At 31.4% G+C, this 22,309-nt stretch overlaps 2 protein-coding genes across 2 annotated transcripts in view; one reads left to right on the forward strand and one right to left on the reverse strand.

Annotated features, from left to right (window-relative positions):
* The window catches only part of LOC129235206 (probable ubiquitin carboxyl-terminal hydrolase FAF-X), a gene marked incomplete in the record, with an annotated part of 111,185 nt that extends 90,742 nt beyond the window's left edge, over nt 1–20,443 (reverse strand). The window contains 8 exon segments of the mRNA XM_054868913.1: nt 1,544–1,795; nt 4,066–4,181; nt 7,442–7,547; nt 7,636–7,748; nt 11,081–11,193; nt 12,773–12,968; nt 15,933–16,124; nt 20,340–20,443. Of these exon segments, the coding sequence (XP_054724888.1) occupies nt 1,544–1,795; nt 4,066–4,181; nt 7,442–7,547; nt 7,636–7,748; nt 11,081–11,193; nt 12,773–12,968; nt 15,933–16,037 (1,001 nt within the window).
* Nucleotides 20,444–20,776: 333 nt separating this feature from the next.
* The window catches only part of LOC129217086 (propionyl-CoA carboxylase alpha chain, mitochondrial-like), a 51,179-nt gene continuing 49,646 nt past the window's right edge, over nt 20,777–22,309 (forward strand). The window contains exon 1 of the mRNA XM_054851334.1: nt 20,777–20,856. Within this exon, the coding sequence (XP_054707309.1) occupies nt 20,779–20,856 (78 nt within the window). The 5' untranslated portion in view covers nt 20,777–20,778. The remainder of the gene's footprint in view (nt 20,857–22,309) is intronic.

Below are 22,309 nucleotides of genomic sequence, written 5' to 3' on the forward strand. Positions count from 1 at the left end.
TTAGCAGCGTTTCACTTAACATATTACAGCAATATATCGTCGCCTCAGAGCAACCGTAAGACATCTAGTCCCAGAAACAACAGTTAGATATCATACTGTTGCTCTGAAGCGATGATATGTTCTACACATTTGCTAAATTATTTTATAATTACTGGGTTAAATGATCAGGTATATTGTCATTATCTTGCAATCTTTCATATTTTTTTTAATTCTAAATTTTGTATTTTAGAAGAAAGCACAGTGTTTTGAAAGCTTCAAAGACAGTAAAAGTAGAGGCTCATTGTGTTACTACAATACAGAACCTTTTATTCCGGAATCAGAAAATCAGGAAAATATTGCTTAAATTTCTTGTGTTTTATAAAAATACCTATTCTTGGCATATTTTTCTAATGCACATTTTTTCGGAACACCTTAAAATATGTTCACTTCCTTATTAAATAACAAACATACTTGATTATGATTCAGGACATTTTACCGAAAAATAAGGTGTACAAAGCTGGAGTGTCAGTATATATGTGGAGCAAAATTCCAGGAAAGTTTTATTGAACAAAACCTGAAAAGAGAACTCGGAAATCTGACATCTTCCCTGTATTACAACTAAACACTAAATAAACAACTATTCACATTCTAATGTGGTTCATTATCAAATGGTCGCTAATTAAAGCCTGTAAGAGTTATACTATGAAAGAGCAGGAAATACCAAATTTTTTGCATAGGATCAAGATTGTTTTAAAAAATGACTATAATAAACTATGAGGATTTCAACTGATATTAATTCAAAACAAATATAACAATTTAAAAAAATCTAACACAATTGCAAAAACGAAACTTTAAAAAAAAATTGCAATTACAAAACCAAACCTTTCGTACTTACAAAAAATTGCATGTTTACGCTCATAAACACTTCTAACAATTCTTTTTTTTTTTCTTTTTGAAGCATTTATTATCAAAAACTGCTGTTAAAAATTCTCTTTTTTTCTTTTTTTAGAGGGTCTTGTGAATACTTTAAAACTTTTAAGCCTTTTAATGGTTTGTTGTTTTAAAATTTTTTAATATTTCCAAATTTATAAGCATTTTTTTTAACGCATTGCGATTTGTAACTGTGACTTGGGTATCATAAACAGTAGGTAAGCAATGTTTTTTAGAGATCCAGAAAATCTGGAAATTCAGATATCCAAGATTGTGGTGGCTCTGAGCATTCCGAGTTATCTACTACACTATTTTTTTCGATAAGAGTATCTCTTTCTTTTCAACAACACACAAATCGTTATTGTTAGCAGAAATTAACAATATCATTACAGGTTAAGGTGTAAAGGTATACATTTTCCAGCATTGTTTATTATAAATCAGTCATTTAGAATTATTAAATCACTTTGGTCCAGATGTGATTATATAAAGAGCCGTCCACTGAGCAATAATTATGATAAAATTTAAATAAAAATAATGGCTCAATTAAATCAAGTTAACAAATATTATACAAATTATTTTTAACACAGAAGGTTTTGTTATTTTCTTTTCACTTAAAATACTTCTTCTACATTACCTTAGAATCATTTTCAGTCTAAAAGTCTCTAAATTTTTAACTGTAGCTTCTTGGTTAGGTACTTTGGATGCTAAGCATTTCAAAGCTTTAACTATTCCTGATAATGCGTCGTTCTTTGTTTCATTTTTTGCTTCCTTTTTCAACTCATCATCAGTTAAATTGTCCAAAAATGATGGCACGATTTCAACAATAGGCATAAAATATTTTTCAATAACACGAACAGTGAGCAAATCATGACACAAGCCAAAGGGCCTGAAAAAAAAAAAAAAAAACAAAAACAAAGCATTAGAACAATGTTAAAAACAAAACAAATATACATAGATACATTGAAAATACATTTATATGCAAAAGAGGACAACGCAATGGGGGTCGTTTCCAAAATTTTAAAAGTACTTTTTTCTGAAAGAGCATGCCTAAAAACATAGGATCTGACTATTTTTTAAACAATTTAAGTTTAATATTTTTAAAAAATTACTTTAATTGGTACGCTTTCATTGTTTACGAATCTTGCCAATGACATCACAAATGATGAAATGCCATTCAGTGTTGCCATGCACAGAGGAAAATATTTAATTCATCTTTACTCACATATATTGGCAACGATATGGTTGATAGCAAGCGTAGAGCACAATATTTGATTCCCTTGTTGGTTATCATAACATGGAAACGTGGTAGAAAGATGCGCCAAATTGCATCATTTGTGACGTCATCAAGACCGGCTTGTTTGAAAAATCGGACAAGTTAAAAAATTAATTAAAAAATAACTGTTGGGAAAATGAAAATATTTTCTGGGTCTATGCTTTTTATTTTTTGCTCTTTCTATCAATTTTAGTGACTAAAAGTAGTAGTTTTGACTGAAAGAAACAACCCATTTCTGATCTATAACAGAAACGACCACCAGGTTTACCACAAAATAAGTTGATATTGATCATAAATGACAGAAATCAATTTTAACACACGAACCTAACTAGGTCCTGCCTATCAGAAAAAACTAGTGGAGCACCTTTAATAAAATAGTTTAAAACATGTCTTCACCAAATGAGGAAAAAGTGAAAAGAAAAAAAAAAGATAAGAATGGACCATAAAAAGTCATTTATGGATTTTATTTAGGCCTGCAATTTCAATGTCAATGAATTGTGATGAATTTGTTTTTCAATCACAGTAACATCTTAATATCCTTAAGCTTTTTAGAGCTTTTAACAACTTGGTCTTTACATTACTCTATTTTCTATCTGAGTTGATTAAAAACATAGTTGAGATACACACTACATGAATTTAGGCCTCTATTAGAATTTAAACCATTATTGAAAACAAGGCACAAATGATAAAAAAATGTAAAACATGTTTTGGAAAATGGAATACCAAGGGATTTTTAGCGCAAAGAAAGAACTATAAGACAAAATATAACTCTGTTTAAGTCATCAAAAAGCTATGCTACAAAAATGCTCCCCCCCCCCTCCGTCCCTCCCTTTTGTCATTAAAATGCTTTCCTTACAATTAAGGGGTTCCCTGTGATTAAAACACTCAGAGGCAATTTTCAGGATAATTTTTCTTTTCTTCAAAAGTTGTCATCAAGTAACATTGGCCATAGGTTCACAAAGGTTGCGTTCACATACCACAACTGGTCGACCAGTGACTAACCGTAGCGTTTTATGAGACCTACTGGTTAACTGGTTGTTACCGATGTCATAGTCGTTCTATAGCTTAGCTTCACCAGTAGGTCCACTGGTTGGTCGCAATTTAAGCTTGTTGATAGAACCATGTGAAATTTTTGACCAATAATAAGTATTTTTCACCTGCACATTATTCGTCTACGCAAGTAACCGGCAATGAACTAAAAGTGTTTGATAAAGCATTAGTTAGTGAACAACCAGTTAGTAACCCCTGATGTCATTAGCTGTCATGTGATCAACCGACCGGTAGCTACCAGTCACGGAATGGGAACACAACCTGAGGTTTGCCACAATTAAAAGCTTGCCAAAAATAGCAGTTATGCTAAAAAATTGAGTAAAGTCTATATAAAAATATAAAAAAATTAACCCATAAATAAATCCCAAAATTTACCATTTAATCTCCCATTTCTATGTTTTTCTCTCCTTGTTATAAAGTATCAGCAAGACTAACAACTTTCTCTTGTATCAATTAACCCATGCTTCATTTCAACACATCCACCTAGTTTTTTCAACTATCGATAGAGTTACACCACTACTTACTTTATTTGTTTACTGAGTTAGGCATGTATTTATGAACACATTATTTTATTATGAAAAACGTTCCATAAATATGTTTTTTAGACATAAGTGATATTTCTGAAGTAGGATTTTAAAAAAAAACTTACAAAAAAAAAATTGTGGCACAACTCCATATATGTCAAAAGATAATTAAAAGTATAAAATAGTTTATACAATACCCTTTCAAGCTCCTATTAAATTAAACTTACATGAGAAAATATTTTTAGATTTTAAAAACACAAGCATTTTTAATTTAAGCTTTCATAAAACTCAAAAACCATAGAAATTTACCTAATAAGAGCAGCTATGACAGGTACAGTTAAAGCTGGTCCATTTTGAAAACGTTCAAGCAGGAGATTGAAGCCCCCATTGTTTCCAAAGCGGTTAATCAAGTCAACAAGCCAACCCTAAATTTATATTGGAAGAAAGAAAAAAAACTTTTAGTACTCAACTGCCATGAGGCACCATACCTAAAATGCTAAGTATACAATGAAATACATCTTCCATATACATTCAAGTTAATAAGCAAAATAAAAGTTAAATACACTCAGTGTAAATATACCAGATGCAATCCTAAAAAGGTACATCCTTACATACTCTAGTGAGTAAAAATTAGTATGGTACGTTTCTTTGTGGTCAAAAATGCATTTATTTTAGAACAAAATGAATGGACAGCATAATTGAAGTGTTAATACCTTTTCCTAACTCTCAACACATTTTCCAAATTGCATCTTGAAAAAAAGTCTTGTCTTTTGAAGCAATCCAAGTTAGGAATCAATTTTAGATTTTTGCAAAAGAAGTTAACTGGTGACCTGCCAAATCATATTGCATCCGTCAGAACAACCAACAATCAGAAAGAGAACTGTCTGGTGACTCAAAGGGTTCAGTAAAATATCTCACTTCAGATTTTCCAACTAATTTTCATGACTATTGCGACATAAACCTTTCAACATATTTTTAAATTCGCAAGTTACGTTATTGCTTTGTTTGTGAATCATTCCAATGGATTTCAATCACAAGGAAACTGCTTGTTAAGTAACTCTCAAAGACTTACCAAGCTCTTTTTGGATTTGACTCTGATTTTTATCAACTAATGTCTCTATTCATTGTTCTCATTTTTTTTTTTTTTTTTTTTTTTTTGAGCTGTCCAGAGTGAGGCTAGTTTTCAATGCTGAAATTATCATTCTACAAAGAAGCCATTTTAATAAGAGGCAGGTACTGTATTTCCTACCATGGTAAATAATCTCTCAATTTCTACAGATAAAGCTAGGATGCTTTGATAAAATTTTAAAATATTTATCAAAAAAATTATAAAAACAGAGAAAAATAAATCACTGCTCAGAAATACACAAACTATTTTGAAGTTGAAATTGTAAAAAAAGCAAAGCAAAAAGGAGAGGCAGAAATTTTAATATGATAAATCATCATGACGATTAATCAGCTTTCCCGATTAATTGATCATTCATTGGTTCTGCCCTTCAATCGACTAACTAATCAATAATCTGCCAATTTTCTTATTGGTACAGCCGTAATTAAAACATGATCTGAATACAGTTTGCACTTGGATCATAATATTGCTTCTTCCCCCATTTATTGTGAAAAAAAAACGTAGAATAATTTCGTTTGAAGTATTTCAAACAAAATTATAAAAATGAAATTAAGATAAAGACAACCAACCGCAACACACGAACTGCATATTTCTTGCCAATCTCACCAAGTAACTTGTCCTCCTTCAAATTTAATATATCCAAGTACTTAAAGTTAAATAATAAAATGGTGTGCTTCCATAATATCCAAATTCTTTAAATCCAGAACAAAGTGAAATAATTTCTTAAAACTTGAATAGAGCAAAATTTTGTTGAGTTAATATGTAATTTTGTATGGTAAAATGGTAAGACAATGTTAGTGAAAGTTATCATATGTCAGAATAGCATTATACATATGATCCTTTGCCTATATTTTAATGATGGTTAATATTTCGAAACCCTTCAAGTTCTTGAGACATTTCTTAATAAATTTTATTAAATGAAGGTTGTTTAATTGTTTTTTAAAGAAATTAACCAATGAGTTTATAAAGATCGGGAATCCCTTTGCTAACAGTCACAAAAATAGATTAGATGACGTTTACCACATGAAGAGAGTTTAATAAGAATCTTAATTACTCAAAAAAAACCCTACCGTATATACTTGCGTATAAGTCGATAAATTTATTACACAAAATGATGTTTAAAATTAAGGGGTTCAACTTATAGGCGGAGCAGAATTTACAATTTTTTCTTTGAAAAAAAAAGTTTTTTCTTTGAAAAAATTATTTTCCCGATTGTAGTCTATCCTTTTTAGGCAAATGCTAAAGAAGTAAATACTTAAACATTCTGCTATGATTTTAGATGATCTGACTGTGAAATAAAGAATAAATAATGACATTAAGCCGACTACTAAAGTGTGGGGATTGCCATATTCGCGAATTTTCCCGATAGTCGCGAATTATTGCTCATTTTTTAAAAATAATATCTAATATGGCTACAGCATAAAATGTTATTGATATAAAATCAAAATAAAAGCAATCAGTAAAAAAATAATAACAGCGAAATCGAACCCTTTACAAAAATCGCAATTGTAAAAGTGAGCCCTTTTGGTGCATAAGAATAAAAATTGGACATTTTTAAACATAAAAATGTTCATTACATTTCATTTTCCTCCATTTTATAACATTCAAATTCGAAATTAGACGCAAAATTTCCAGTTTTTTTTCAAAAAGAGGGACTTAACTTATAAGCGGGTTTTCGATTTTTTCCCGGTTTTTCTCCTAAAAGTAGAGGGTCGACTTATACAAGAGATCGACTTATACGCGAGTATATACGGTAATTCTAATCAAACCAATTTTGTTAAACATCATACAATTGTTTAAAATTTTGAATTTACTTTCCAAATTCTTTAGATTTAGTTTGATGTATTTTACTTCTGATTACAGGATAATAAAAAACTTTTTTGAAATGACGTGAATATTTCTGATGGTTAGAGTTCTTAAATTTTCAGGGAAATACTTAAAAGCCACAGTTTCAGAGGGAGAACTCCCCCTAATACTGGGCATCTTGAGTGATGCACAATGCATATTCACATGTGAAGTTGTAATTTGTTCACCCCTACTTTTTTTTTTAAAGATGAGTAATTAAGATTTTTTATTTTTGCTATTGGGATGGCATAGTTACTTAGTAGAACGTATTATTCTACTAGCACTGAAAATTTATGGTTAGAATTCCAAAATTTAAACAAGATATTTTAAAAACAAATAATCAGAAACATGGAGGAGAAAAAAGAGCTTATGCACGGAAAAAAGCAGTGAAAAAAAAAATCTTTTAAACACTATCAAATTCTTTTTTAAACATTCAAAATCAGATTTAAAAAAAAACATTGAAAATGCAAAAAAATGTAAGCATGAATCAACTTTTGAAGCCTGTTGCTGACTTTGAAACAAAAATACAAGAATAATCTGTGGTAATGTTTATGTTTTTATTTTAATGGATTATGAAATGGCAGTTAATCCATTAAAATAAAAACATAAAAATTAATAAGTGCTTTATAAACATAAAACGGATATTCATAGCATCAATTAATCTAATTTTGTAACCGAAAGAAATCTTAAAGAATTAATGAAAATGACTTATGCCTTTGGAGTTCGTAAATCTGATGGACGAGCAAATACTTCTTCTTCTGGCAACTGTGAACCTGTAGGGACCGTTTCAGATGGTCTAGTCCCATTGAAGGTGTGAAATCTACATGAAAAAATAAATTGTAAATAAGATGCATAAAAACGAAAGAATTTTAAATAAATAGGTATATAGAAATATATACTAGACTAACTTGTTATTGGGATTAAGAACCATGGCCAGCAGCTCAAGCAAAGAGAGACAGTCTTGATTAAGTTTTAGTACGCACAAATCCACAAGATGTTCACAATTTTTCATAATGCACCTCTAAAAATGAAATTCAAGGACCTTTAATTCACACAGGAAATTTTATGCTAATTTGCAACTTAAAAAATGTGAAATTTATTTGCAACTAAGTAGGAAATAAATTTGTTTCAAATATGGGGGGCATGTAGGCTTTTACCACTCTTCTACTGGAAAAGTGCTTCAGGGACCAAGATTTGAAATAGAACCTAACAGGAAACTAGCAGTTTATTTCTTAATGCTCAGAAACAGGGAAATAAACATGAAAAAAAAAGTTTATCAATAAAAGTCCCCTACGTTGCAAGTTGAATAAGAAAACACCCGAAATCAATTAATTTTTAAAGTAACATTTAATTTCTATGTTGGCATATAATACTTATAAATCTCGACGAAATATAAAAAGGCATGATTGTCTTTGATGTTTGTGTTTCTCATATTCAGATGACTGTATTGCATACAAAGTAATGAAATTTAGCATACATATAGGCTGAACATATAAATGATGTGTGGTGTGTCAATTTTGCAAACTTTATAAATAACAACTTGCAAATTTTATATAATTTAATATCATGTGGTTAGTTCAGCACAACAGTATCAAAAACAAGAAATTTTAGAGTACAAATCAAGAATATTAAATTGCCACTTAACGTGTTTTACAAACACAATTTTTAAAATGTGCAAAAACTAATCAAATAACACTTTTATAAACACAACAGCAAATACTAACTTGTCAATAAATAAAGTCACTTATTTACTTTTTAATGAAAATACCTCCCTAATTATTTTTTCATATTATAAATTTAGCAGCATACTTAATACATTAAATATTGACATTTTCACCTAAAACTTGTTTCTGGACAAATACTTTTCTTTCAGGCTCAACTGTTAAAATTGTTTTCTCATTCATCTTAGAAATATTCTTATACAAGATTTTTCTGCTGTTTAAGAAAAAAATGTTAGTTCTTGTAAAACAGCATATGGGTAGCTGCCAACATGCCAACTTAAAAAATCTTACAATGTATGCGGTGGCTATTTCTACGCTTTTTGACCATTATAAAGAAAAGTATTAAAATGTAAATTATTATAACATTTTCAAATCCTTATCTTTACTTGATCTGTGCTTTTATAAGCAAAAAATAAATTTAAAAATACGTAAATAAATAAACTTTCATTTCTTTGACCTTAAACTTTTAAAAGTTGCTGACTTTGCAGCTTTCAAAAATTGTCTGTCACAACTTGTTTGAAACAATAGTTTTTCTATAAGTTCCTACAGTTTAAAATGTTCTTCATGTTGTTATCCGATAAACAAAAGTGCGAGGTTCTCATACAAATCCGCTATAAAACCGTACAAAACGTCCGGAAATCTTACAATGTACAGCTAAATCGTACAAGTTGGCAGCTATACATATGTGTACAGACAATGTTCTCACCAGGGTGCGGGATTGCAGGATTCCCGCAACTTTTCCTAAAATCCCACTTAATAAAAATCCCTTTGCATGCTGTTCCCGCTGATCACTTTCAGCAGACAAACATCAAAAAGATTCTGAAATTTCTCATCTCAGATTTTTCATATTTCTTTTAAGAAGATAGAAAACATAAATAGAATATCTTACGGTTATGTTCAACTGCTATCTTATTATCAATGGAACAGAATAATCTAGGAGTTTAGACAAAAAGGAATAGGAATAGAAGACTGAAAAAAACTTTTTTCTTTGGGTTTACTGAACATTCAATACCTTTTGAAATTTTCGGTATATCTTCTACTCCTAGTTGCATCAAACAAACCGTATTTTCTAAACAATTTTGCGTCAAAGCTGACCAAAAAGCTTTTGATAGCAAAATTGCTATTTTCAGACTTTATTTTTTCCTGTGGAGGCATTGAAACATTTTTAATAACAATTGAGAGTGTTTATTAGCACACCATTTAGTAAATGATTGATTATAAAAAGAATCTTGCCTTATGAAGCAGAAATTTCGAGATTTCAATGGTTTGTTCTACTTTTAAAAAATTGTAGATATCTAAAATAAAATGCACACTTAGTTCAGCAAACAAATGGAAAATTAATACATTTGTGCCGAGAAGCAACAGGAAACAATCAATGTTTCGTAGCACAAATATACAGGTTACAGAATGTGCATTTTTCGGGGTTTCCAGGAATCCCTTTTTCAATTCAAAATTGTTAGCTTTTGGATGTAAAGACATCCGGTAAAAGCAAGGAAAATGAACAGCAGACAGCTTAAATAGGAAAATAACAATCAACAAAACAAACAAGGCGAAATGGAACTCAGAGTCAAAAGTTATTGCATGATTCTGTTTGAGAAAAAAAACCGTTAAGCAATAAATTTCTCCAAAAAATCTCGGAAAATACATTTGCTGTCAAAATGAAACCGCTATTTAATAAATTAGCAATATGTTCGTTACATAAGTATTGCACTGCCTGATATGCAAACATTTAATTTAAATAAATATTTCATATCAAAGCGAATATTTCAGTGAAAAAAAAATGTATCAGTGCTACTGCGAGCTAAAAATTGAGAATTTTATATGAAAAGAACAGAAATTTGATTATATATACCAAGTTGAGATATTTTGAAAAGGCTCAAATCTTCAAGAACTCAGAACAATTAAATCCCTGCAAAAATAAGAGCTTTTACAAAATCTAAAATGTTCAAGCAAAAAAGAATGAAAATAACAAAACACTTCCCCGCCAATTTTAAAAATACTACTTGAAATTTTTATCAGAGTGGGAGATCACACCCTAGTTTTTCCCTTAGTGTGAATTTTGTATACGGGTATGGGTAGAATTCAACAAATCCCCGCAGCCAGATCGCTCGGGTGACTAAAAACATTATCTTGGCGACTAATGATTTAAGAAAAAGAATATTTCAAAGGCCATGTTACTCTGAAATTTACCATTAATTCTCAGAAATAATTTGTCTGGCACCTAAAATCTTTTTCCTGGCTCCTAAGATTCTACAATTGTTGTTGGTTCCTGGATAAGGTATATTTCGAAGATTATTCAAACATATTCAGCAGAGCAAGCATTTAAAAGTCATAAGTTTTTTTTTAAATAATGCATATCTTAACAAGAACAAAGCTAACTAAAAGTGCATCACTGTTTGGCCTTGTTTAAAATAAATATCTTCAAAAAGTATGAGAAAAAAGTTTCAACATAAAACTATAGTTGGGGCAAGCCTAACTTGGCAGCATTGCAATGCTGTGATTAGGATCTGCATAGCCTTCACAATGCTGCCAGGTTACGTTTGCCCCGACTGTGAATCAATAAAATGTAAGAAAAGTCATCATGACTAAATGTTGCTGAAAAAGTAAAAGAGAGTTCACAAAACACACTTACATGGATTTCAAACTTCCACCCACTAACAGCTTCATCAGTAAGTATTTTAGTAAAAGACACAGAGAGGCCATCTCTATAAAATCTTTGACAAGCCTCACTACGCTGATCAATCCCTGTAAAAAAGTAAACTAAAATTTTAATATATATTTTGAATCACCATCTTGGGGCTACCCACTTGTCTTTCAAGAAAACCTTTTTTGAGATGTTACTAACTTAAAGGGTGTTTCTCAAAAAAAAAAAATGTCCCGTAAGAAACCCTAAGTTTTTATTTTATTCAAGTAACTTAATTAAATATGAGATTAACTGTTGTGCTTTGGTAGAATATCAAAGCATGTATTCTTCTCCAACATTATTCTTTGAAGGCTTTGGTTAGCTAGAAAAAATTAAAAACTTAGCGTTAGGCATGGGATATTTTTTCTAGAATCGCCCTAATAGTACCCACTGAAAAGTTTTTGTAAAATAATATTTTTATTTTGTTCATTCTTTTATATTTATAATTTCTGCATTTTCAAAAGTATTTTTTACTAGTGATACCCACATGGCTTTGCCCGTAGCAGAAAATTAAAAGGTCATTTGGTTTGACTGTATATTTAAAAATAATGGATGATGTATTTCTTGCCAATATGGCTATGTTCATTTGCTCGCCTACGTTACGGTTCCACGTTATGAGAATTTGGTAATTTACTCTTCCACGTTATAATTTGCGAGGTAAAATGTTCTTAAAATTGGAATAGAAAAAGAATAAAGTTGAGTTTTTGAAAAATTGCTTCAAGGTGCACACCCCCACGCTACAAAATAATTCTGTGGCAAATTTTGCGAAAATCGGAGGAATGGTTTAGGCGCTATATGGATCAGAGATCCAGACAGAGATCTGATCAGAGATCCCGACAGAGAGAATTTCAGCTTTATTATTAGTAAAGATAGAGTTACTGTCTGGCTTTCTGAGAAAAGCTCCCGCCGTCAAGTTTGAGCCCGTCTACTGCCATAGAAATGGACTTCGTTCATTTTCAGCAAGGGTTAGCAGGAAGGCTTTTTGGCACCATTTCGCCACTCGTCCGCTTGCTTTTATGCAGTCATATGGGTTTTTCCAACATTAAGTTTCCCTTAGAAAAATGACGCACCTTGTTGTTATAGCAGTAGACAGGCAAAGATATTTTGGCGGTGGCTTTTCTCGTGATGGTTGGACAGTAGCTAATTCTTTTTAGTATGCTTACTTGACTATATACTAACACTGCTCATCAAACTCGATTGCAGTATATGCCCCCTTTTGGAAATTTTCAAGGAAAACAATGCCCCCCCCCCCCACACACACATCAAACCAATGGAAAACTCTGCTTTTTTTTGGCATTTTTCAGGATTAATTTTAAGTGGGATATTAAAGGTATCTACAAGAACAAACAATATGCTTTAGATAAAGCAAGATAAATTATAAGTCTTTTTAAGCAGAATTATTTTACTACACATAAGGTAGCACAAAACCGATCTTGTATTCAAGGTTTTTCAAAACAAAGCAAAATTTATACAGACAAAACAGACTTAACAATTGCATTGGGGAAAAACATTTCCATAATTCCAAGCAATATTTTCAGTAAGTGATTGATGTTATATTGTGATCACTTAAAAACAAATATATATATATATATATATATATATATATATATATATATATATATATATATATATATAACTCACCTAATTTACTTAAATTAATTGAAGCATCTAACAAGACTTCCAATTCTCCTTTAGGAAGCACCGGAACAACCCAGCGAGGCCGATTAATCATTTCATCCAACCGAACTAATTCAGCATGAGGAAATTCCGGCTCTTGTCCATCTGGTAATTCATTAGGAGTTTCTTCCTGCTCTGCACTGCCTTCTATTTCATTTAACTGCAATATTAAAATGCAGTTGCATATTTTTAACCTTATTGCAGTGCACAATAAAATATCATTTAAAGAAATATTTCAATACAGATATGGTATTTATTAATAACATAAAAACTTCATATGATTCCAATGAGTTTTGTCTGGAAATGTTAAAAATCTTGGTCAATAAACAAACCGTAAAATCAGTAAAAAATGTATCCTTTTTTAAAATTTACATACTGGCAAGTCACATCATTCTTTTGAGAATGGTTATCTAATAGTGTTTCTCAACTTTTTTTGATCCACGGACAGGCAAGTGCTTTTGAAAAAAAATTGTGGATCGGTGACAGATTTCTTTCTTTCTTGCTTACTTTATAAAAAAAAAGAAAGAAAAAGAAAAAAAAAATTCAAACATTTAGCGAACGGCCGAGGTTAGCTGGGCCATTGTTTATGGTTACTTCTAGTAGGTAACACTTTCATGTAAGAAGTTAAAAAAAAAAAAAGGTTTCGAAATTGAAAAATATTTGCGTTCAAAAGATACGTTTTTTGGAGAATGACCCATTAACAGACTAAATAGTCTACAGAGTAGATCTTTCACCAATCTAAAAAAGCATAATTCTCCACTACTGCAAAACTTCAAAAAGTTAGCTACCTTTTCAGTTACGAAAATTGATGTTCTGTAACATAAGAAGAGGTAACAGCTATTATTCAGCAAATTATATTTAAGACATTCTTCACTTTTTCTTCTTAGGGCAAAGTTTTTTAAACCAAAGATTATAAAAGTAAAATAACTTCAATAGAATGAAATGAATATTGTAATAATGATAAACACACTCATTGTCTAATTGCCTTTGTCTAAATGTAGCTAGCACACAATGAAGTGAGTGAAAATAATGTTAGGCAATAGCTTGAACTTAGGGTTGGAATAGTATGAATATAATGATTAACATAGTTAGGACTTTTTAAATTTACTTTTATCTTTAAATCTCTCATTTTGCAAACATTTTGATCTAATCAAGTACATAGTAATAGAAAATATTCACAAGCTAAGTTAATTGATCAGTGAAATAATTTGTTTGATGCTATCTTAATATATATTTCTTTTGTGTGGACGTTTGTAACTATAAGACTTTTAAACAGCTGGACCGATTTTGATCAAATTTTTTGTATGTAATTAAGTTGCGGTAAGCATGGTTTATAGAAGCGCAATGGATAGAATAGGAAACATTTTTGTTAATTAATTTAAACATTGAATGATTATATCTTCCAAATGATTAATATTTATTTTGACCTGTTGTTCAGCGAGAACTGAAATAAATATTTAACCCGTTGCCAAAAGAAAATAAGAAAGTCAGTTCTGTTTTTTGTGATGAAATTTCCTACTGTGATATGTCAATTGAGAATAGATAAAACGTAGAGAGAGAGAGTGAAGCTTTCATTTCTTGAAAGCAACGATTTTAGGTCCCAGGATATATTTTTAAGTAAAGTACTGGAAGGTTCACGCAAAACGTGTGTTCTGTCGTCGTAGTTGAACCATGTGACCGGATAGGTGCTTTAGGTTTTCCTAACCAAATGATCAGAATGTACTGTACCTAGCAACATTTGTTTCTCTGCTCAAATCCATCAGAGTTTTGGCTCCAACGTCAAGAATACTTTAAGGATTATCAAACTAATCAGTACATTATTAAATCAAAAGTTGATGGAATTTAAAGACAAAACAAATTTTATTTTCGTCCAGATAAATTACAACAGGGTAGATCTGTACGCAAAGGTATTTATCTTTGATGGAAAGAACAAATTAGGCAATATATGAAGTTTTGAAATTTTCGTTCAAAAGATCGGACCACTAATCGGTCGGAGTTGGCTTCGCTCACTGATCGGCTGGATTTTAGAAACTTGGTGGCTTGGGCAATAAACAATAGAGTTACAAGATTATTTGTTTGCATTTTAAAGCTATTGTTAATGTAATTTGGGCCGTGGTAGCCTGATCGGTAAGGCATTGGACTCAGGACCGGAGGGTCTCGGGTTCAATCCTCACTGGTCGAAGACTCACCGTCGTCACTAATGGTGACTGGGCGACGTTAAATATGCTTGTGATCACAATGTCCTCCAAGTGAAACGATACCTCTGGGGGTGCCAGACTAGGAAGTTATTCGGCTCTTGGCCTGGTTCTAAATTGTCTCTTGAACTGTCCATAGATGGCACCACCATCTATTGTGTTGTCTTTGTACTGTCCTGGGAAAACAAAGCCTGGAAACATTGTGGATTAATAGAGGTATAAGCTTCCTCAGTGGAATAGCAGAAACCTCAATTTGTTTGTGTGAAAGAAAGAAAGAGAAAAAACGTAATTTATTTATTTATTTTTTTTTTTTGTTTATTTTGAGAAATATAGAATTGTTTTTGGTTTTTTAAGAGTGTTTAGTCATGTTAGTTGAAGAATGTTTATTTTACATCGGGAGGGGCGGGGGATGAGTAACTTCCGCTCATTCATTTTTTTAAACAATATCCTTTCAATTGTTTTATTCCTTTTCATTTGGGAGATGTTGCAGCAGGATTTCCCATTTGTTGTAGATGGGTAGTTAGTTTTTACACTTTATATGAGAACGCTTTTTATCCTTTGAGCTGAAGGAACAATCCATCAAGCACAGGAAAAAATAGCTAATAAAATAACTGCTCAGTGAGCATTAGATAAATCAAGTTGTAATAAATATACACATTCTGACACCAAGCAGCTTAAAACATTTTCTTTTTACTTATTTTTCTCAACAAAATGGTTCAAACACTTGATGGTTTATTGAAATTTTTTAACTTTTCAATTTACTAAGTTTGAACAGAACAACGTCTGTCGGGTCCTCTATTAGTCTATAAAATGCAAAGTTTTGATCTCAAGATGAGGTATTAAGAGCAACACTCTGCAAAACAAAGAATAGTGAAAGTTTAATGATACAGCAACATTAATGCAGCATGAGAAAAATTAAAATTACGTACAGGATTTGGACTAGGTATTTGATTAGTTCTGGGTGGCTGTACAGGAATATTTTCCTGAGGAGAATCTCCTCCACCAGTCTGCCCTCCTCGCATGACAATGGTCATGATTTACAGTAGCCTTTCTAACTAAGGTTTTAAAAACTCTTAGCCGCCATTAATCTTGACAGCTGCAGATTCCCACATGAGTATTCACTGCAAAAATCTTCATGTAAGTTAATCAATTTAAATACACACTTAACATAGTAGCTAAGAAATGTAGAAATAATAATAGTATACCACAAAAATGTAAATAAGTAACACATTTACAAAAAGATAAACTCATAATGATTAAATGAGCAGGGTTATGAAAAGAAAATTGAAATATTTGTTGCAACAAGTAATAGATTCAACCCAGGTAGCTGGTGAAAGCAAAGGCTGTAACCACTCAACCACATGAGAGCTAAGCTGTCTACAGCATCTCAACAAAGTACCAAACTACGCTGTCATCTTTAGGGACCCAATTGCCCAGGAATTTAAAATGGATAAGCTGAGCCTACATACGTAGGAGTCTCTGGAATATCATGTCATATCAAAATGCCCGATACATCATACCAGGGTAGACTTGACATTTAATAACTCAAAATCAATTTGACATGGACAGGGATGAACGTTTGTTGTTATGAACGGAATTGATGTTCTTGATAAGAAATTTGACTCCATAATTATCAAAAATAACACTTTTATTTACAAGATGTTAAACGTCTGAAGTATCGAAGAGCAGCGACTCCTTGCACTATATTTGTGCCATAAATATGAAATGCATAGCTTCGGTAATTTCCCTCAATTGCATGATATATCGTGTTCCGTTATTCCCCGGAGAGAAATAGGAAAAACACGATCACCTGACTCATTCGCCGCTATGTGGATAAGATCCATACGACCTGCAAGTTACGTAAGCGGCAGATGAGCCTGGCTTGCCACACATCCAGGTATTACTTGTTGAAAACATAGTACTTGTTGTTTATTTTTACATTTCTACACTGCCATGTGTCATACGTAAATGCAGCAATCTTTGTAGCATCCGCTTTCGGTTAACAGTAATTCTTATTTTCTCATTAGTATTCAGTTACAAAGCATGTTGAAAAAAATCCAAAGCTCTTTTTAATATATAAATATGATTTATTCATTATATCGATCAGCACAGTGTATAATGCATAACGATAAAAAGCAATATTCGCAGATCTTATGTTTGTGCAAATTATTTCAGATTTTTTTCTTTCATTTTTTTAGCATACTAATGCATACTTGTATTGAGACTGATCCACAAAAAAAAAGTTTTGGTGCCAATATAAATATAATGCACCAGAAAAAACATGCTAAATGTCCCACAATGGATAGTTTTTGCTATTTATGAGTCAGGAAGCAGATGTCATCTCATCGAAGTCGAGAGTACCAACAAACTCTTAGATGAAGTAAATTTATCGAACCTAGAGAAAAAAATTTTTTTTCCTCATTTGATAAATTTTTCCTGAATTTTTGTTATTTTTTCAAATTTCCCTGATTAATAAAGTTCCCTGACTTTCCCCTGATCTGTCGCCACCCTGCAGTAGTCCATTGTGCTTTCCAACGGATACATTAATTCATCACGCATTATGTTTCTAGACAAACTTTTACAACTCATATTTTATCCATTGATCCATTTTGCTCAAATTCTATACAAAGAGTTCTCACATGAAATGCATTTATATGGCAATACAATAGTAAAGAACATTAGTTTTATAAAAGCTTTCAATTTCACATTTGAAAAATCATGTTTGCCAGAAATGTCTTTGCTGTCACTACATAAGTATCGCTTCGTCCACAAGTATGTTTTGAAATATTCAATTTTGCAAAACTCAAGAGTCTGTATGTGCCAGAGCACTGTTGGCTCATTGGTCATTCCTTTATTAAGTACCAGTTTATGATCATATAGCCAATTTTCAGTTCAAGCTATTCATAAAACTTGTTCACATCTATATTTCTTGAAATTTGCATATTTATGTGACCGAATCCTTATGAACTTTTATTTTCTATATTGTGCCTTGTATACAGAAAATAAAATGTTTGGTTGTATGAGCTCAAAAGGACTAAGTAAAAAAAGCATTTTCAAAATCTAGAGCTTTAAAAATAAAGTCATATCAAGAGTCACATTTCAATTTCATAGAGGGGAAAGTATTTTTAAAGCTTTTTGTTTGAAGGGAATAATTTTCTTGTTACAGAAAGAGTAAGTAGCAAATATTTTTTACTATTTTCATTTTTCATGCATCCTTAGTGTAAAAGTTTGCATTCAGTATAACTTTTTTTTGACAACTTAATAGAAAATTTTGAAAAATGCTTATACTTTTATTTTGCAATTTTTAAAAAATATTCCAAAACTGAGATCTTTTTTTCTTTTGTAAAATAATATAAAGGAGAACATTAGTATGTAACTTTTAGTGATTCATTTCTACAATCTATTATAACAAAGTATTCAAAAAATTAAGTCAGAATATTGTCAAAAATATCCATCTACACTTAAAAGAGGACCTATAATTTCTAATTTTTTGAGGGCGGAGGCAATAAGTACACATTCAAGACAATTTATGTTAGATAACAAAAAGCTCGCTCACTTTCTTTTATGCAATGCATTAATTTCTCAAAGACAGGGGAATAGTTGCTCCTATTGACCCCCCAAAATGACGGCCTGCCTAAAACTTTAATGCTAAAAATTTTGAAATTTAAAAGTTTAATGCTAAGAATACAAAAAGGTTGAGCATTTTACTACATATGAATTGTAAATGAAATAGAAAAGGTTAAACTGCTAAGTTTTTTAAACAAAAGTAGGCTTTTAAAGAGGTACACATAATTAAGGTTGTTGCGCTGAGAATTTCCATGATTTTTAAATCCTTTTCCCCCAATCTGAGTATTTCAAAACGCAGAAATTAGTGTAAAAATTGTTCAACATTTGATTTTTTTTTTTTTTTTTTTTTGCTTTTTAAACTTATTGCTTACATTTTAATAACAATTTATCTTCCTCAAAAGTTAAAAAGTTATTAATATGTAACGGAAAATATAAGTGTTATATATAAGTAAACTGCAAATTTGCGGAGAACTGCAGACACGTGTTTTGGGGTTTCAAAGAACTTCTTTTCCACAGCAGAAAAGTGAGCATTTGGATGTAAAGTCTTGCAATATAAGTTTATCCAGACAATACTTATCCACAAATGTTTGTTGCAACCATTCAAAATTTTGTAATGTTTTGGTGCATTGCCTAACCTTAAGCCCTTAACATGATTCCACCCATTTTGAGATGAAGACAATTTCTTGTTGGAAAACTGTAGGCTGATCAAGATGCGATCATAATAACAACTACTGCAGTTTTGAATACACAATCCTTAAGCACAACAGTTAAACTGAATCAATATACAACTATATACACTAAAGAATCAGCAATTAGTAAATTTCTTTTAAAATTACAAAAACAATAGGAAGTATAATAAAACTATTGATAAAACGGCATGCATTAAAGTAGGTACTTAAACATTTTTTACTTTCCACGAAAGTTATTGGTACATGACACATTGTACGCATAAACCAAACATTTCAGTAATAAACGCATTTCATCATTTATATCAAACACACACATTAATTACTTAATGAATTAGTTTAAAAAATAAATTCTGAGTCCTTAATTTGAAAATTAAGTCTTGTGAAAAAAAAATCTAAAGTGTGAAAAAAAAATCTCAAGTACAAATATCGCATCTTGTATTCCATTCTAATGTTTAATAACATGTATAAGTGAGGACCGGAATAAAGCATTCGACCTAATATTTCTAGACGCGTATTAGTGAAGAATCGAAATCACTTAAAAGGAGTAAAAATCAATTTTATATTAACCAAAATAGGTATCCCCACCGGGATAAATTTCTGCTTATTTGATGCAACTTAAAAAATTATGTAACAAATATCGATGGGCACATTTATAAACAGATTTGTATCATAGTAATTAAAATATCTTAACCCAGAACACAACTTATTAGTTCAAAAACAACATCTTCGTAGTGTAAAATATTAATAAACAAATTACATAGCAAGATGAAATTCTGTTTACTTAAGCCTATCACAGATTTGTTCATTATAATTTCAACAAAATATTTCTTTATACAAAAACATTTATCATACAAACTTTATCGATTATTGAAAGATTTAAATACAAAGTGACGAATGTACTACCATTGACGTTACAGACAGTTTAAAAGGATCAAGGTAAATATTTCAAGTAAAAATGCCAGCTCTGACGGCATTCATTCTGAAACGTCAGATTTTTTAACTGCAAGACGGGAAAAAGGTTTAAGCGCTACCCTACAAGAAAATGAATGAAAATAATTTCGTGTGAAATAACAATCTCACCAGATTAATTTTACAAAACTGATGATTAGTATTATTTAAAAAATTCTCCATCTACGTTATAAAAGCAAGGCAGATTAACGTGTGCCAATGCTAGTGTTGACCGGCTGGTGACTCAGTAGTTGTATCAGTAGTTTCTGTATTGATAGGGTTGCCTTCTCTTTTGTGATCTATCGCCTTACATTCCATAACCTCGCCAACAAGTCATAACTTTATTCATTCACATCTTGACATTTCGTCTTGTGCCGTCAAATGCAACTAAATACTGATTGTTTTTTTAAAGTTCTGCAAAATTTTAGTTATTTTCCATATTTGATACTTTTCTCAGGTAAAATGATTAACTAAAAACTTAGCGAAACTTCGCCAAGCTGAGCTAGCCGATGGCAAACAAAACTGAAGTAAACAAAACGTCTGCTCCCTACGTGCTCTCTCGTTGAACATGATGGCAGCTGTACGAGGGGGTCGGTGTTTATTTCGTTTAAATAGAAATAAACTTGTTATTTTTTCTAGTATAAAACTTGTGAGTCCTCTTATTTCAACTTAATTTCTATATTTGTAATTAAATATATTCATTGGAACATTGATTATCTTTAAAATTGACTTATCTGATTATTGCAATGAAATTAGTTGCCATGTGGTTGTACACAGAAATCTACCGAAAAATTTCGTTTATAATTAATATAGTATTATAGGGAAAATCCAAATGTCAACAGTTTGACAAATTTTCCAGTGTTTGAAAGGAAAAAAAAGTTTAAAACAATTTATGTTATTCCTTGTGCAGCAATTTGGCATAGTAGTACAATTTTTTAATGTGCCATTGCATTGAATTCATTTGTTTTGTGTTCAACCCATGCATTATAAATTTGATTCAGTGTTTTTTGTTCAAAAGAAACTATTTATCATCATTTTTTAATCAGTATCTCAGAGATTTAAATAAAAAAAAAATATTAGCAATTTTATTGCACTTTTTTGTTACTAGTATCAACCAAGATTTTCATTAACAAAATTCTATTCAATAATCTTTCATTTTCGTAAGTAAACGAATTATATCTTCCCTTTTTGAAAAATTAAAAATGCAGTTTTGAAAGCTAGTTATAAAAGTCCAGGAGAGCATTAATTTTCTAGCACTCCATTACTGTGCCAAAAAGAAGGCCAAATGTTCATTTTCTATCATAAATAAATTATTTATCTCTCCTTGTGAAAAAATTACGCACAAATTCCTCACTTCATGCAGCGGGAAAAGCAATTGAAGAACTATTTCTGAGAATTTTACAATGAGGGTTCATCAAGGGGGCCTACCCCTGTAAGATCAAGGGCAGCCCCTAAATATTGTGAAGAGAACTCCCTAAAAATGATAAAATACCCCTCAAAACACCCCACCTCCTAAAAATTTCAATACCACAGTCTGCACCATGAACCGCCCCCCCCCCCCCTGCAGACGGGCACCCTTGTGTTCTTGGGCAATCAGTTAGTTCTTTACTGGAAAGAGTTCATCAGTGGATTTTCCTTTGTACAATAGCAGATTAGATAAAGAAACCTGCATTGGGGCAGCCAAAAAAATTTCGGAGGAGATTGGTTAATTTTAGTTATTTTCTGTGGTTTAAAAAAATTTTTTAGGATTTTTTTGTTTTGGGGGGGAGGGAGGGTATGTGCCTGGAAACCAACCAGTGAAACCTGGGTCTAGGGGGAGGGGACAAATCAGTTCCTTGCACCGGGCAGGGGTGCCCATCCCCCCCAAGCTCAATGGCGCAAATTCCCCCCCCCCCCCAATTTTTCCGTCTTTGGAATCGGGTTAAACATAAATTTTGAAAATATCTAATTTCCAGTCGAATTTCCGGGGGGGGGGGGGAGCGCAAACAAATACCATTTGAACTTAAATATTGTTGGATTGTTCCGCCTCGCCTTCCCAAAATTTGCAACGTGGACCTTGAGTAAACAAGTTTTGGAGACCCCTGAGTTTTGCTGCACCTTTT

Source organism: Uloborus diversus, chromosome 2 (assembly GCF_026930045.1).
Source record: "Uloborus diversus isolate 005 chromosome 2, Udiv.v.3.1, whole genome shotgun sequence".
Classification (NCBI taxonomy): domain Eukaryota; kingdom Metazoa; phylum Arthropoda; class Arachnida; order Araneae; family Uloboridae; genus Uloborus; species Uloborus diversus.